Source organism: Oncorhynchus tshawytscha, linkage group LG09 (assembly GCF_018296145.1).
Source record: "Oncorhynchus tshawytscha isolate Ot180627B linkage group LG09, Otsh_v2.0, whole genome shotgun sequence".
NCBI lineage: Eukaryota > Metazoa > Chordata > Actinopteri > Salmoniformes > Salmonidae > Oncorhynchus > Oncorhynchus tshawytscha.
The window spans coordinates 63,393,793-63,409,767 of NC_056437.1; the positions used below are offsets into that span (position 1 = coordinate 63,393,793).

Below are 15,975 nucleotides of genomic sequence, written 5' to 3' on the forward strand. Positions count from 1 at the left end.
AGGCACTGTTCCAGGTCTTCCGGAGGAAGGTCATAGTGTCCCCCAATTCATGTCACGGGTATGAAAAGCCTTCATAGAGAAGCTCGGGGTCACGGTCAGCCTCACTTCAACGGGCAGGTGGATAGGATGAACCAGGAGCCTGGGAGGTTCCTTAGGTCCTGGCAGTGACTCGTGCAGAAGGAGTGGGCCCGGTTCCTTCCTTGGGCGGAGTACGACCAGAATTCACTGCGTCACACCTCCACCGGGCTGACCCCCTTCCAGCCTGCCCTGGGTCTGTGGACCCCGAGCCAGACCAACGCTCCTGCGGTGGACGAGTGGTCCTGGCATGCAGAGGTGGTTTGGAACTATGCCCATGTAAGGCTCCAGCTGGCCATCCACAGGAAACTGAGTCCCCGATTTGTGGGGCCCTTCAAGGTCCTCCGGAGAGTCAACGAGGTAACCTATAGATTACAACTCCCCAGTAAGTACTGACTCTCACCCTCTTTTCATGTTTCCCGTCTCAGGCCGGTGGTTCCTGGTCCCCTGCCTGGGGCCGTCCCCTGAACACCCCTCCACCTGCCCTAGACATTGATGGGAGCCCTGCCTATGCTGTCAGGTCCTGTCTGGACTCCCAACGTCGTGGGGGTCGGCTCCAGTACCTGGTGGACTGGGAGGGGTATGTCCAGAGGAGCACTGTTGGGTCCCAGTGGATGAGATCCTGGATCCCATCATCCAGAATACCTTCCGGACCAAGCCGCACGTCAGGAGGGGGTACCATCATGCCTGCTCTGGCGCTCAGCAGTCTACCAACCACCGGTCCTGGCAACCCACATTGCGCACACACCTGCTCCACATTATGTAAACCTGGACTTCATCATCACCCTGATTACTCTCCCTGTTTTCCCTCCCCTATTGGTAGTTACAGTCAGGACTCGTGAGAGGTGAAGGTCGAGAGCCATGCTTCATCCGAAACACGACCCTGCCAAGCCGCACTGCTTCTTGACACACTGCTCGCTTAACCCGGAAGCCAGCCGCACCAATGTGTCGGAGGAAACACCGTACAACTAGCGACCGTGTCAGCGTGCATGCGCCCAGGTCTGTAGTGGCGCCACTAGCACTGTGATGCAGTGCCTTAGACCGCTGTGCCACTCGGGAGGCCCCAGTCTTCAGGCAGTATTGGTTTTGTTTACGTTCAGTACGCTACTCCTGTTTTGATTATCTTCATGTTTCTTATTATTAAACACCTCCTGCACCTGCTTCCTGACTCCCTGCGTATACGTTACAAATATCCTCTTTGATATCTCTTGTAGTGGAGATGAATGACGATGACAACTTTGATGAGCAAGCCCTCCCTCTTGGTGAGTATTTCATTTATAACCCTTAAAGCAGGGGTTCCCAAATGTTTTTACTCATGGCCCCCCCTTCCAGCATTGGGGAACAAACAAGATTAGCTTAGAATTCAGTAGCATTATTTTATTGTATGAAGAATACAAAAGTATATTTTCTCCAAATTAATTCCAAAGGATTGCGCACATGCGGCTATAAGAAACAGTTATTTATGCAATTTTAGTTGTGATACAAACATTGAGCTATATATTGATATATTCTAAGGCTGAATGTTGTACCTCTAATGATTTGAAAAAAAAATATGCATGAAAGGAATGAGCTCTGCATTGTTTCTTGTGCAGGCTGCACACACTTCATCAGTCTCTCATTCACAATTTGACAAGCACTTGATAATATTCTCAACAGGCCTTGAATTCCCTGGCGGCTTCCCCCTTGTGTGGCCATAATGCCCCCTAAAAAACCCATGGCTTTTGCAGCCAAAGTGGCTGTGTGCCCATGGGCTGAAATATAATAATTAGAATTCCCTTCTCCCAGCAGCCTTGCTCCGAAGCACCTCTCACTCACATGGCTCTCTCAGATATCTCAATTCTTATTAGCCAATGCACTTCATGTGATCGGGTCCTTCTCACAGGCATCTCAACTCTGAAGTAGGCTACAAGTGAATACAGACACATTGGGGATGCAACAGCGTGCGTCCTTCATCGAATTCCGAGGAGTGTTTTGAAGATGTTAGAACGGTCCACATAAGATGAGTAGGCCTAACAAACAGCAAAAGCACTAGCCTATGTCAATCTACTATCGCCCATAGTACAAAGGTTGACCTATTCTGTGCAAGAACATACTCTGGGACAGTTGCGGGATGTGATAGATCCCAAATTAATACCACTCGCATCAAACCTAAAAGCAATTAGGCTGATGCAACCTATCAGAACGTTTGGCTTAAAATGTTGATAAACTATTATGCTATTTCTTCACATAAGCGCAGCAATGCGCTATAAGAGCAAATGTTCCAAAATGCAATCAATTAGCTGTTCTCAAAAGTGACCGCAAATGTGACTATAATAAAGCATTACATGCATAAAGGTGCATATTTTTTCTTTCTTCCCCAAACTTGAAACTCATGTGCCGCCTATGTTTGCCAGTTAAGCTCAACATCGATTGTAAAGCGGCTTAATTTAAGTTATTTGGACACTTTTTAGTTGTGATCCAAACCTTATCAGAACATATAGGCCTATGGGCCTACATGTGTGCAACTATGATTTCAAAAAGCCGCAAAAAAGGCATGTGCTGTTTCTTGCGTGAGGTGTGCAACTATGATTTCAAAAAGCCGCAAAAAAGGCATGTGCTGTTTCTTGCGTGAGGTGTGCAACTATGATTTCAAAAAGCAGCAAAAAAGGCATGTGCTGCTTCTTGCGTTACTGCACACGCTGGGCATCATTCACAAGTGATATTCTCACCCATCATTTAATCTTGTCTTTACATATAATAAATAATTAGTGAAATTAGTTTTGATTTAGAATGGCCCATTATCATGCACCTGTCTCGGGGCAGTGAAAAAAAAAATACATGTCATCTATGCACTTAATTAGCGAATGGAGGATGCTTTTCAGGTCGCCCCAAAAACATACATATTGCAGCTTTAATGTAAAATAGAACTTCTAGAAACGTTACACTGCAAGAACATTCTGAGAAAATCGCTGGACTGACACTCGTCATATGCTCCAGAAATGTTTACATTTCCTGTTGGATTTTTTTGAAGATGGTTTTGATCAATGTTCACTCAAATTGTTCTGTATTAATGTAAATTGAAATTCTCAGTCAGCACGTGTTACCACGTAGTATATTGTATTAGGCTTCTGTACATGTTTTCACCCTGTCCTGTTTATAATTGTAATGTGCTTATATACCTGAGGCCACAAATAAATATCATTTGAGAGAAATAAGGTTATTAGAAACAATCCCTGGATGTCTATACTATATCTGCACCATCAACAGTTTTGTTCAAAAACAATAACCATCACATAATACAGTATTCACTCATGAAGAACTCAGATGACAGAGCAACTGAGTTTTCTAACAGGTCTATGAGCTAAGCCAGTAATGGTAGTATAGCTCAGGGGCACACAACGACATCAAATTGATCTGTATTTTTGTTTAATTCACAAATTATCATGAACAAACTCCAAAGCTAATCATTTCAACAAATGAAATGTACTCAATGTTCAGGTCGCTATGAAATGTTATTACACGTCAATATCATAATTGTTAATGTGATCTACCCTGAACACTTCGCAAGATGTTAACCTTGAAGTTGAAGCAGTTTAAGATTTTCAGTTATTTCATCTAATGAAACACTACACATCACACTGTGGCTTTAGAACAAAACAACTTTTCCATTTGCAAGTCAGTGTGCATTAATCAATTTATCCATTCCCATAGTTTTGTCACATCCTCTCCAACTTCTCACTCATCTTTGGATTTCTGCTCCTTGCGGGCCCGAGAGGCCATGACTTTGAAGAAGAGGGCGGGCCACAGGGTGCGAATGTAGATGGCCAGAGTGGGCAGGGGCCCAGCCAAAAGGACCTCTTTACTCCTGTGATGGACAGCCTTCAGGACCACTTGGGCCACATCTTTCGGTTCCCGCCCTAAAGCTGTTGTCTCATCCAGGACTTCACCAGAGTAGAGAGGAGAGAAATAAATAGATGACTAATGTAATTACAGAGGGGGAGGGGAAAGGCAGAGAAAGAGTGGCCAGTTAATTCCTCTCCATTACCTCCATATTTGGAGCCATCACACGTGACAGCGTTAAGAGACAGGTTGGTTCTGATGTAGCCAGGGCTGACCACTGTCACCTGGATATTGTAGCGCTCCATCTCAGCCCTCAGACAGTCAAAGTAGGCCTGGGTGGCGTGTTTGGAGGCAGCATCTGCTCAAAACACATTGTTTTTATTCCTTTACTAGTACAGATATCACTGACAGAGCTATTTGCAGGTGGAAATAATACCTGTTTCACCTTCCTTTGGAAATGTTTGTAGATTTTTGTTATGTTACACATTTTCCAAAAGATCAAAATGTCAAAATGTGATTTCATGGATAATTATTTAACCTCAGTTATAGGGTTGGCATCACTATCTCTACATTACTCACAAGCTGATCTGTAGGGGATAGCAATCTTCCCCTGGACACTGCTGATGACCACTACGTGTCCACTGTGCCGGCGAACCATGGAGGGCAGGAGGGCTACAGTTGGAGAGAGAGAGGGATGGAGAAAACAAAAAAAGTGGAGAGTGGAGAGAAAAATCAAGAGACTACATGAGCTCAAGACATGAATGGCATTTGTCATTTGACCACAGAGAGAGTACATTTGGAAATCGAGTGATCATAACCTTTACCTTGAGTTAGAGCTATGGGCCCAAAGTAGTTGGTGTCCATGACGTCCCTCTGTACGGAGATGTGCGTCTCCAGGATGTTGCCGCGGTGACTGATGCCGGCGTTGTTGATGAGGATGTCCACGTGGCCGTAGCAACTCAGGATCTCCTTTGCGGCCATGGCAACCACCTCCGCTGTGTCGGACAGGTCAAAGATCACCATACAGGGGGTGTACGTCTGCCGGTGATGACATCACAGACATGTCATAAGAATTCAAGGGGTGCATCTCAATAGTCAAATGTTCCTCTCTCATGTCAGCCCAGTGGAGGAAGAGGAGATGAGAAGTGAGTAAGTGTGTGTCTCCATACCTGCTGCTGGCTGTCTGCTGCAGTGGCTATGAGCTCCTGAACGACGTCCTGTAGCCTGGCTCCGTCCCGGCCACACAGAACCAGCCTTGCTTTGGCAGCATGGAACACCCGAGCACACTCTGCAACACAACACACACACTATTTTAAAAGGTATAGTTCACTTTAAACTAGTACCTAGAACCTTTCAGTATGTTTTTTATTTTATTTTTGTGATTCTGTCTATGTAGCCTACATTGTGTATGCTGCGAAATTGCCTCATTGAGGACATTAAGTTTTCTAATCCAAAATAACACTCACCTCTTCCCAGGCCAGAGCTGGCTCCAGTGATGACCACTACAGTGTCCTGGATGGTAGCCCCCTGTTGGAGCCTCTGGAGCAGCCGGTAGAGCAGCACCAGCCCCAGTCCACCCAGGACCAGCGGCACCACTCCGCCCATTACACGCTCCATGGCTGGGATGATAGGGTCGGGTGGTCCGGTCCAAATCAGTTTACCCTGCCTGGACAACACACAACCACTTCTCTTTAGGATTTCCAAGCTGCTTCCCAAATGGCACCCTATTTTCTATATAGTGCACTACTTTTGATAGGAATCTGGTCAGAAGTAGTGAACTGTGTAGAAAATAGCATCATTTCAGAGGCAAGTTAGAGGCTGCCAACCTGTGAGGATCAGCAGAAATCATTGCCCACCAAATTAAAATACCGTAAAACTTTTCTTTAATAGCGCAGGCGTTTATTTGCTTAAATCACTGAACACAACAGGTGCTAATTAGAGACCGACTTCTATTTGAGCCAGGCGTCTATTTCCTTAATGAACGCATTTTTTTGCATTGTTTAATTCCAGCATTTTAATCAATTTCTAAATGTCCTGCACTAATGTGTTATGTACACACTGTGTCATGTTTCCTTTGTCTTAGTACGCTTCAGTAAAAAATACAACAAAAACAGAATAAGGCCAATAATAGTACATTATGAAACGCGATAAGGCAGTGACCTTAGAGATTTCCCTTCAAAATAAAAGTCCCACAATGAAGGTGGTAAAGAATTATACAAATGGTCGAAATTCGTAACATTTTATGAGGAAATGTAAGCGGACTTAGAATTTTGTTTAACAATATGAAAAAAGGAATGAAGTTAATCGCCTTTATAGCGCAAATAATAATATTGCATTGACATTTAACAGCATTAAAAGTAATGATTACTAGATAGTTATGGTAACAGTAAATGTTATTTTTTATAATACTTCTATTAATAGTAATAACAATATTAATAATAATATGATAATCAAATTTAGAAAACACTTGTTAATTAGCCCATTGGTATTGCATGATGTTCAGCACATTTTTCATATTGTGTGGGGGGGGGGTCCCATTGTACTCAGGAGCTTTTTACTAAGAATTTTGATCTATATTTTTCATTGTGTATTTACCATTGCAAACAAATGCTGGCACTAAGACCACACTCAACAAGCTGTATAGGGCCATAAGCAAACAAGAAAATGCTCATCCAGGGGTGGTTCTCCTAGTGGCCGGTAATTTTAATTCAGAAAAATTGAAATCCGTTTTACCTCATTTCTACCAGCATGTCACCTGTGCAACTAGAGGGATAAAAACCTCTAGATCACCTTTACTACACACACAGACTCCATACAAAGCTCTCCATTTGGCAAATTAGACCATAACTCTATCCTACTGATTCCTGCTTACAAGCAAAAACTCAAAACAAGAAATATCAGTAACGCACTGGGTGCATGCCACTTGGGTGCATGCTCAGTTCCCTCCTGCACTCCCTGTTAACCCATGAGTTTGCGACACGACGGTGGTAGGTCTGATCATCAACGACGATGAGACAGCCTATAGGGGGAGGTCAGAGACTTGGCATTGTGGTGCCAGGACAACAACCTCAACGTGGGCAAGACAAAGGAGATTTTTGAGGACTACAGGAAATGGAGGGCTGAACACACCCCCATTCACATTGACGGGGGGGTCGAGAGCGTCAAGTTCCTTGACGTCCACATCACTCAGGACCTATCATGGTCCATACACACAAACACAGTCGTGAAGAGGGAACAATAATGCCTCTTCCCCTCAGCAGGCTGAAAAGATTTGGCATTGACCCTCAGATAATTTAAATGTTATACAGCTGCACCATTGAGAGCATCGTGACAGGCTCCATCACCGCCTGGTATGGCAACTGCTCGGCATCCATATGCAAGGTGCTACAGAGGGTAGTGCGTACGGCCCAGTACATCACTGGGGCCAAACGCCCTGCCATCCATGGCCTCTATACCAGGCGGTGTCAGAGGAAGGCCCTGAAAATTGTCAGACTCCAGCCACCCAAGTTATAGACTTTTCTCTCTGCTACTGCACGGCAAGCGGTGCCGGAGCACCAAATCTGTGACCAAAAGGCACCTGAACAGCTTCTACCCCCAAGCCATAAGACTGCTGAACAGTTAATCAAATGGCTACCCAGACAATTTACACTGACCCCCCTTTATTATTTATGTATCTTAATTGTTTTGGACTGACTTCCTTGCACTGGCTCTTCACACCCACTAGATTCTACCCTCACATACACTACACTGTCACTCCAACAGACACGCATGCATATTGACACCACACACACTTTACATACGCTGCTGCTACCCTCTTTATTATCCTGATTGCCTTGTCACTTTTACCCCTACCCACATGTACATACCTCAAATACCTCGTGCTCCTGCACATTGACTCGGTACCGGTACTCGATATGGTTTTTATTGTGTTACCATTTCCTTTTTATTTAGAAAATATTTGTCCTACTTTTTAACTGTGCACTGTTAGGAATGAGCTTGTAAATAAGCATTTCACTGTAAAGTCTACACCCTTTGTATTTGGCACAATACAATTTGATTGATTTCCAAATACACAGAGTTTACTCCCCAAGTAGCATCATTGCTCATCTGCAGCCCTTAAAGAGGGGCCAATCAGCTTAAGTCCAATAGTTTTTTCATATTGGGGATGCCATTTTCTGTAAATTGTGTCACAGTAAAAAGGGGGTCTATTCTATTCAGATGGGCTAATGGGACAATTTGGAGCAGTGGCAGTCGGTGCAGTTTAAGATGAGTTTGAGTTTATTTTTAGTGCGCACATTAATCAACATTTCGGTAAAAAAGTGCCGGTTTTAGCCAGCAGGCAAATTTTCAACCGCAGTCCCTGGGTAAGACCCAAAAAACGACTCAGAAAAAGAGGGAAACGAAGCGGTCTTCTGGTCAGACTCCGGAGACGGGCACACCGTGCACCACTCCCTAGCATTCTTCTTGCCAATGTCCAGTCTCTTGACAACAAGGTTGATGAAATCCGAGCAAGGGTAGCATTCCAGAGGGACATCAGAGACTGTAACGTTCTCTGCTTCACGGAAACATGGCTAACTGGAGACGCTATCCGAAGCGGTGCAGCCAGCGGGTTTCTCCACGCATCGCGCCGACAGAAACAAACATCTTTCTGGTAAGAAGAGGGGCGGGGCGTATGCCTTATGACATGGTGTGATGAAAGAAACATACAGGAACTCAAATCCTTCTGTTCACCTGATTTAGAATTCCTCACAATCAAATGTAGACCGCATTATCTACCAAGAGAATTCTCTTCGATTATAATCACAGCCGTATATATCCCCCCCCAAGCAGACACATCGATGGCTCTGAACGAACTTTATTTAACTCTCTGCAAACTGGAAACGATTTATCCGGAGGCTGCATTCATTGTAGCTGGGGATTTTAACAAGGCTAATCTGAAAACAAGACTCCCTAAATTTTATCAGCATATCGATTGCGCAACCAGGGGTGGAAAGACCCTGGATCATTGTTACTCTAACTTCCGCGACGCATATAAGGCCCTGCCCCGCCCCCTTTCCGGAAAAGCTGACCACGACTCCATTTTGTTGATCCCTGCCTACAGACAGAAACTAAAACAAGAAGCTCCCACGCTGAGGTCTGTCCAACACTGGTCTGACCAAGCTGACTCCACACTCCAAGACTGCTTCCATCACGTGGACTGGGAGATGTTTCGTATTGCGTCAGACAACAACATTGACGAATACGCTGATTCGGTGTGCGAGTTCATTAGAACGTGCGTTGAAGATGTCGTTCCCATAGCAACGATTAAAACATTCCCTAACCAGAAACCGTGGATTGATGGCAGCATTCGTGTGAAACTGAAGGCGCGAACCACTGCTTTTAATCAGGGCAAGGTGTCTGGTAACATGACTGAATACAAACAGTGCAGCTATTCCCTCCGCAAGGCTATCAAACAAGCTAAGCGCCAGTACAGAGACAAAGTAGAAACTCAATTCAACGGCTCAGACACAAGAGGCATGTGGCAGGGTCTACAGTCAATCACGGACTACAGGAAGAAACCCAGCCCAGTCACGGACCAGGATGTCTTGCTCCCAGGCAGACTAAATAACTTTTTTGCCCGCTTTGAGGACAATACAGTGCCACTGACACGGCCTGCAACGAAAACATGCGGTCTCTCCTTCACTGCAGCCGAAGTGAGTAAGACATTTAAACGTGTTAACCCTCGCAAGGCTGCAGGCCCAGACGGCATCCCCAGCCGCGCCCTCAGAGCATGCGCAGACCAGCTGGCCGGTGTGTTTACGGACATATTCAATCAATCCCTATACCAGTCTGCTGTTCCCACATGCTTCAAGAGGGCCACCATTGTTCCTGTTCCCAAGAAAGCTAAGGTAACTGAGCTAAACGACTACCGCCCCGTAGCGCTCACATCCGTCATCATGAAGTGCTTTGAGAGACTAGTCAAGGACCATATCACCTCCACCCTACCTGACACCCTAGACCCACTCCAATTTGCTTACCGCCCAAATAGGTCCACAGACGATGCAATCTCAACCACACTGCACACTGCCCTAACCCATCTGGACAAGAGGAATACCTATGTGAGAATGCTGTTCATCGACTACAGCTCGGCATTCAACACCATAGTACCCTCCAAGCTCGTCATCAAGCTCGAGACCCTGGGTCTCGACCCCGCCCTGTGCAACTGGGTACTGGACTTCCTGACGGGCCGCCCCCAGGTGGTGAGGGTAGGCAACAACATCTCCTCCCCGCTGATCCTCAACACTGGGGCCCCACAAGGGTGCGTTCTGAGTCCTCTCCTGTACTCCCTGTTCACCCACGACTGCGTGGCCACGCACGCCTCCAACTCAATCATCAAGTTTGCGGACGACACAACAGTGGTAGGCTTGATTACCAACAACGACGAGACGGCCTACAGGGGGAGGTGAGGGCCCTCGGAGTGTGGTGTCAGGAAAATAACCTCCCACTCAACGTCAACAAAACTAAGGAGATGATTGTGGACTTCAGGAAACAGCAGAGGGAACACCCCCCCATCCACATCGATGGAACAGTAGTGGAGAGGGTAGCAAGTTTTAAGTTCCTCGGCATACACATCACAGACAAACTGAATTGGTCCACTCACACAGACAGCATCGTGAGGAAGGCGCAGCAGCGCCTCTTCAACCTCAGGAGGCTGAAGAAATTCGTCTTGTCACCAAAAGCACTCACAAACTTCTACAGATGCACAATCGAGAGCATCCTGGCGGGCTGTATCACCGCCTGGTATGGCAACTGCACCGCCCTCAACCGCCCTCCATGTCATCTACAAGACCCTGCTAGGTAAAGTCCCCCCTTATCTCAGCTCGCTGGTCACCATAGCATCTCCCACCTGTAGCACACGCTCCAGCAGGTATATCTCTCTAGTCACCCCCAAAACCAATTCTTTCTTTGGCCGCCTCTCCTTCCAGTTCTCTGCTGCCAATGACTGGAACGAACTACAAAAATCTCTGAAACTGGAAACACTTATCTCCCTCACTAGCTTTAAGCACCAACTGTCAGAGCAGCTCACAGATTACTGCACCTGTACATAGCCCACCTATAATTTAGCCCAAACAACTACCTCTTTCCCAACTGTATTTAATTTTAATTAATTTAATTTATTTTGCTCCTTTGCACCCCATTATTTTTATTTCTACTTTGCACATTCTTCCATTGCAAAACTACCATTCCAGTGTTTTACTTGCTATATTGTATTTACTTTGCCACCATGGCCTTTTTTGCCTTTACCTCCCTTCTCACCTCATTTGCTCACATTGTATATAGACTTGTTTATACTGTATTATTGACTGTATGTTTGTTTTACTCCATGTGTAACTCTGTGTCGTTGTATCTGTCGAACTGCTTTGCTTTATCTTGGCCAGGTCGCAATTGTAAATGAGAACTTGTTCTCAACTTGCCTACCTGGTTAAATAATGGTAAAATAAAATTAAAATAAATAAAAAACCATAAGGCTCTCCAGAGGGTAGTGAGGTCTGCACAACGCATCACCGGGGGCAAACTACCTGCCCTCCAGGACACCTACACCACCCGATGCTACAGGAAGGCCATAAAGATCATCAAGGACATCAACCACCCGAGCCACTGCCTGTTCACCCCGCTGTCATCCAGAAGGCGAGGTCAGTACAGGTGCATCAAAGCTGGGACTGAGAGACTGAAAAACAGCTTCTATCTCAAGGCCATCAGACTGTTAAACAGCCAGCACTAACATTGAGTGGCTACTGCCAACACACTGTCAATGACACTGACTCTACTCCAGCCACTTTAATAATGGGAATTGATGGGAAATGATGTAAATATATCACTAGCCACTTTAAACCATGCTACCTTATATAATGTTACTTACCCTACATTATTCATCTCATATGCATACGTAGATACTGTACTCTATATCGACTGCATCCTTATGTAATACATGTATCACTAGCCACTTTAACTATGCCACTTGGTTTACATACTCATCTCATATGTATATACTGTACTCGATATCATCTACTGTATCTTGCCTATGCTGCTCTGTACCATCACTCATTCATATATCCTTATGTACATATTCTTTAACCCCTTACACTGTGTATAAGACAGTAGTTTTTTGGAATTGTTAGTAAGATTACTTGTTCGTTATTACTGCATTGTCGGAACTAGAAGCACAAGCATTTCGCTACACTCGCATTAACATCTGCTAACCATGTGTATGTGACAAATAAAATTTGATTTGATATTAAAAACAATAAACAATTAATGAGCAGTGAGCACAAGCAGAGCAACATAGGACAGGGAAGACGTTGCATGCACACCGAGCAATGTAGCACAAAAAGCAACAAGACAAAATCCATAAAAGCAACAAAGTGTTTCCACACCTAACAAGCTACAGACAACATGGAAAGTAGCAATACACAACTAGTGATTATGTTCAAAAGTCTGATTGTCCTTTAGCCATGTCTTCATGTTGTTTGTGAATGTGTGATAGGTGGTGCAGTTGTGTGTCTTGGTGCAGTTGTGTTGTCTGATGGCAGGGTATTCCAAACATGAGAAGCTCTCACAGAGAAAGCAGATTGACTAAAGGTGCTTTTCCTTAAGGGAACTATACAGTCACCTCTCATGGCAGACCTTGTGGATCTGCTGCCATGTTTGGGTTCTCTGTTTAACAAAAGTACTGAGTGGAGGGGGAGCCAGGCCATTTAGGATCTTGAATACAAGATATGCGTTGGTGTATTGCACAAGATTTTTCCAACTCAGGAGCTCCTGCTTTCTGAGGATGTAACAGTGATGATGGCTATTGGGCTTCCTATCAAGACTTTGAGAGCCTGTTTGCAGACAGCCTGAATGTGTTTTAATGTTGTACAGCAAGCTTGGGCCCAACTAGTCAAAGCAGTATGTTAAGAGTGGGGAGTATCATAGATTTGAAGTACAGTTTTGCTACTTCTGTAGTCAAACAATTTCATATAAATCGGAAATTAGCTAGGTTGAATTTGGTTATTTGAGGGAGAACACTTTTTTTTTTTTTACAAGCATGGCCTTATTTCTATTACAGCACATTGGATGACTGTCATTCATATTCCATTCCCTCAGCTCAATGTAACATCGATATGTTTAGGCTACTACATGATTGTAAAATTTTCCCTATACCCATCATGGGGTTGCTACAACCTAGCCTATGAACGAAAGTTTATAACGTAGGTTCACAGGTCGAGAGAAATTTAAGTAATCAAGGTGACAGACAGTGACACATTCGATTCCGCCTTGCACACTCTTGCCTGCATCTAGCTGATCTAGGGTGTAATCATTAGTCCCAACAGTTGCAAACAAAAGTTTATTGGACAAATTCAGGTATGTTTATCCCCGTTTAAGAAACATTTCAACAACAGAATTGTCAGAATGAATACCCCCGATCACATGCTAACACAGTTCACTTTCATAGCAGCCACATGCAAACAGCATGATCACATCTACGCGCTCTCATAACACCTTTTCCCTTCGCCTGTGGACTTCAGTGCACAACACATCAGCTGTCTGACCAGGCAAAAAAATTATAATTTCCAAGCCAAACCTTCATAAGCACTACACACAGCCTACATCGTTGTCCCCATATTAGCAAACGTCATAGTCAACATAGCTACTAGAACTAACGCGTTAGTAAACCCGCTACAATCATGCAGTACAGTGTACAGTTAGCAAGCAGTTGCAGTTACGCCCCCTGTGGCAATAAATTAATAAAACCAAAAGATTACCTTGACATTGAAGAGTTCCAGTGTTGGATAGCCATAGCCAGCTAGCTAACATAGCATCCCTCTCTGTTTGAGTTAGCTAAACTAGGTAGCTGCACAAGTGAAAGTGCAAAAAATACAACAAATAGCTAGTTCTCTATTTGCTTCTTCATTTTTAAGAAATGAATTTGTTCAAAACTGTTCAACTATTGTCTTTCTCTCTCTTTGAGTCAACTACTCACCACATTGTATGCACTGTAGTGCTAGCTAGCTGTAGCTTATGCGTTCAGTACTAGATTAATTATCTCATCCTTTGATTGGGTGGACAAAATGCCAGTTATGCTGCAAGAGCTCTGATAGTTTGGAGGACGTCCTCTAGAAGTTGTTTTAATTCATGTGTATGTCCATGGAAGGGGGTAAGAACCATTAGCCTCCTAGGTTTTGCATTTAAGTCAATGTACCCAGAGGAGGACAGAAACGAGCTGTCCTCCGGCTACACCATGGTGCTACTGTACTGTGCACTAGAGTGCTGTTGAGGCTACTGTAGAACTTAATTGCAAACAGTGCATTTTAACCAATTATTTGGTTAAATATATTTATTATAGTTTTATCTGAAGAGGATAACTTTATTGTTTCACTATTTTTATGAAATTCACTGAGGAGGATGGTCCTCCCCTTCCTCCTATGAGGAGCCTCCACTGATTCGGAGTACAATGCATTTCTCATCCCAGGGTTGAGGTTCGTTTCCCGCCGGCTCCGCTATGTCTTAGGGCGTTTTCACATATTACATGTTTTACCCTGGTTCGGTTTCCTGGAGTATTTGTTTGAATTCTACACAAAACGTTTTGCTTTCACAACACCTAAAAAAGTTTATGGGTGTGATTATTAAAAACATACACACTATATCATGTTAGGGAGCAAGCTTGTTTACACGGGCAAAAAAGTTCCACGTGACTCACAATACCTGGTATAATCTTTATCTTTTTTTCTTCATTTTACCAGGAAAATTGACTGAGAATACATTCTCATTTACAGCAACGACCCGTGGAATAGTTATCGGGGATGAATGAGCCAATTGTAAATTGGGGACCTTGCACCCCCTACTCACGCAGGTCCAAGATTCGTTCCAGCATGCGTTACACACATGCTTTAGAGCGCGGATCGACACAAATGCAGCTATAAATAAGCGGATCTGCTGGCTAAATAAAAAGAAGCACACAACAGTAACAGCTGCTGTTATGTTCCGACCGTATACAATGACACACAGTTTGGTCCTCTAGCTAGTTTACTTTGCTACAAGGCAGAAACCCTCAAAAAAGAAGAAAAAAGAAGAATCAGTCACTAGCTACACCAGTTGCTAAATAATTTTAAATATTCCACAAGCAAGTCTTCTTACTAAAATATGAGCCTGCAGCTACTGACAGATGGCTAATAAACTCAACATGACTAACCAAAGTGCCGCAAATATCTTATGCCGAAAACTTTACACACCTGACACCTGTCCGTTTGAATCGTCGTCAACATAAAGGTTTGATGATAATATTTGATAGTAATCTTTGTTCAAATCTGAACACCGACAATAGAAAGTAACCCGGAAGCAGCTAGGAAAGTTTAATTCCAGCCAATCAGTTGTATGTGACGTTGGAAGGATTTCTGCCAATCACGTGTAGGCTGTCAATCAGTGCGCATTATTGCTAACCCGGGTTATTCCGTTTTTTAACCAGTGGAAACAGGTTATATTTCTTTAGTTTACAATAGTTTCAACTCAACACATATTTATATCTGTCACTGCCACGCGTCACCAAAGATTATGGATATACTGACAAGATTACATGTCTCTCCGCCTTAACAATGGTAGTCGTTGTCCACGATGCAGAACAGCTAAAAAACAGCGGGCTGTCTAGCAACCTTCTATCCTTTCTTTGGATTGGTGGATACAGCTCATTATTGTAATCCTGTTTTGAATATTCGATTAGTGTTGTTGACGTCAACTGCCTGTATGCTATAGCCTCATGTCATGAATATGCGTAGACAACTCTTGAGAAAAAACACTTTATATCGGAGTTGTCGGGAAGTCACGTGTCCTACTTATATCAGTACACTCGTAACAATTTAAGCATTACGAAACTTATATTTCATCAAATAAACGTCACGTAGGAAATAAGCCATTCATTTTTTGTTGACCAAATTCGACATTCATTGCTCTCCATATAAAAACTCCTTGCTTGGTGTGCAAAACGACGACAATACGCCACCTGCTGGAGAGAAAGAGATTTTCCTCCGACTTGGGACTTTTCCGCTGGTATCACACCATTAACTG

At 44.0% G+C, this 15,975-nt stretch overlaps 1 protein-coding gene across 2 annotated transcripts; it reads right to left on the reverse strand.

Moving 5' to 3' along the window:
• Positions 1-1,437: 1,437 nt before the first annotated feature.
• On the reverse strand, positions 1,438-15,550 carry dhrs7b (dehydrogenase/reductase (SDR family) member 7B). 2 transcript variants are annotated; one of them, XM_024414753.2, is made up of 7 exons: positions 15,480-15,550; positions 5,361-5,560; positions 5,064-5,182; positions 4,719-4,932; positions 4,474-4,566; positions 4,100-4,252; positions 1,438-3,995 (listed from the first exon to the last, which is right to left on the reverse strand). In XM_024414753.2, the coding sequence occupies exons 2-7, from the start codon at positions 5,509-5,511 to the stop codon at positions 3,790-3,792; spliced, it is 936 nt and encodes a 311-aa protein (XP_024270521.1). In that variant the 5' UTR covers positions 5,512-5,560; positions 15,480-15,550; the 3' UTR covers positions 1,438-3,789. The 2 variants fall into 2 exon arrangements, with proteins under 2 accessions (XP_024270521.1, XP_024270520.1); XM_024414752.2 differs by lacking the exon at positions 15,480-15,550 and adding an exon at positions 15,147-15,292.
• Positions 15,551-15,975: the final 425 nt, after the last annotated feature.

What these genes read in the sequence shown, in the direction of transcription:
- dhrs7b (XM_024414753.2), bottom strand. Translation starts at nt 5,511, where the DNA reads ATGGAGCGTGTAATGGGCGGAGTGGTGCCGCTGGTCCTGGGTGGACTG. An exon ending in GCCCATAGCTCTAACTCAAG is followed by an intron (nt 4,567 to 4,718) that starts GTAAAGGTTATG and finishes CTCCAACTGTAG; the next exon opens with CCCTCCTGCCCTCCATGGTT. An exon ending in TATCCCCTACAGATCAGCTT is followed by an intron (nt 4,253 to 4,473) that starts GTGAGTAATGTA and finishes TGTTTTGAGCAG; the next exon opens with ATGCTGCCTCCAAACACGCC.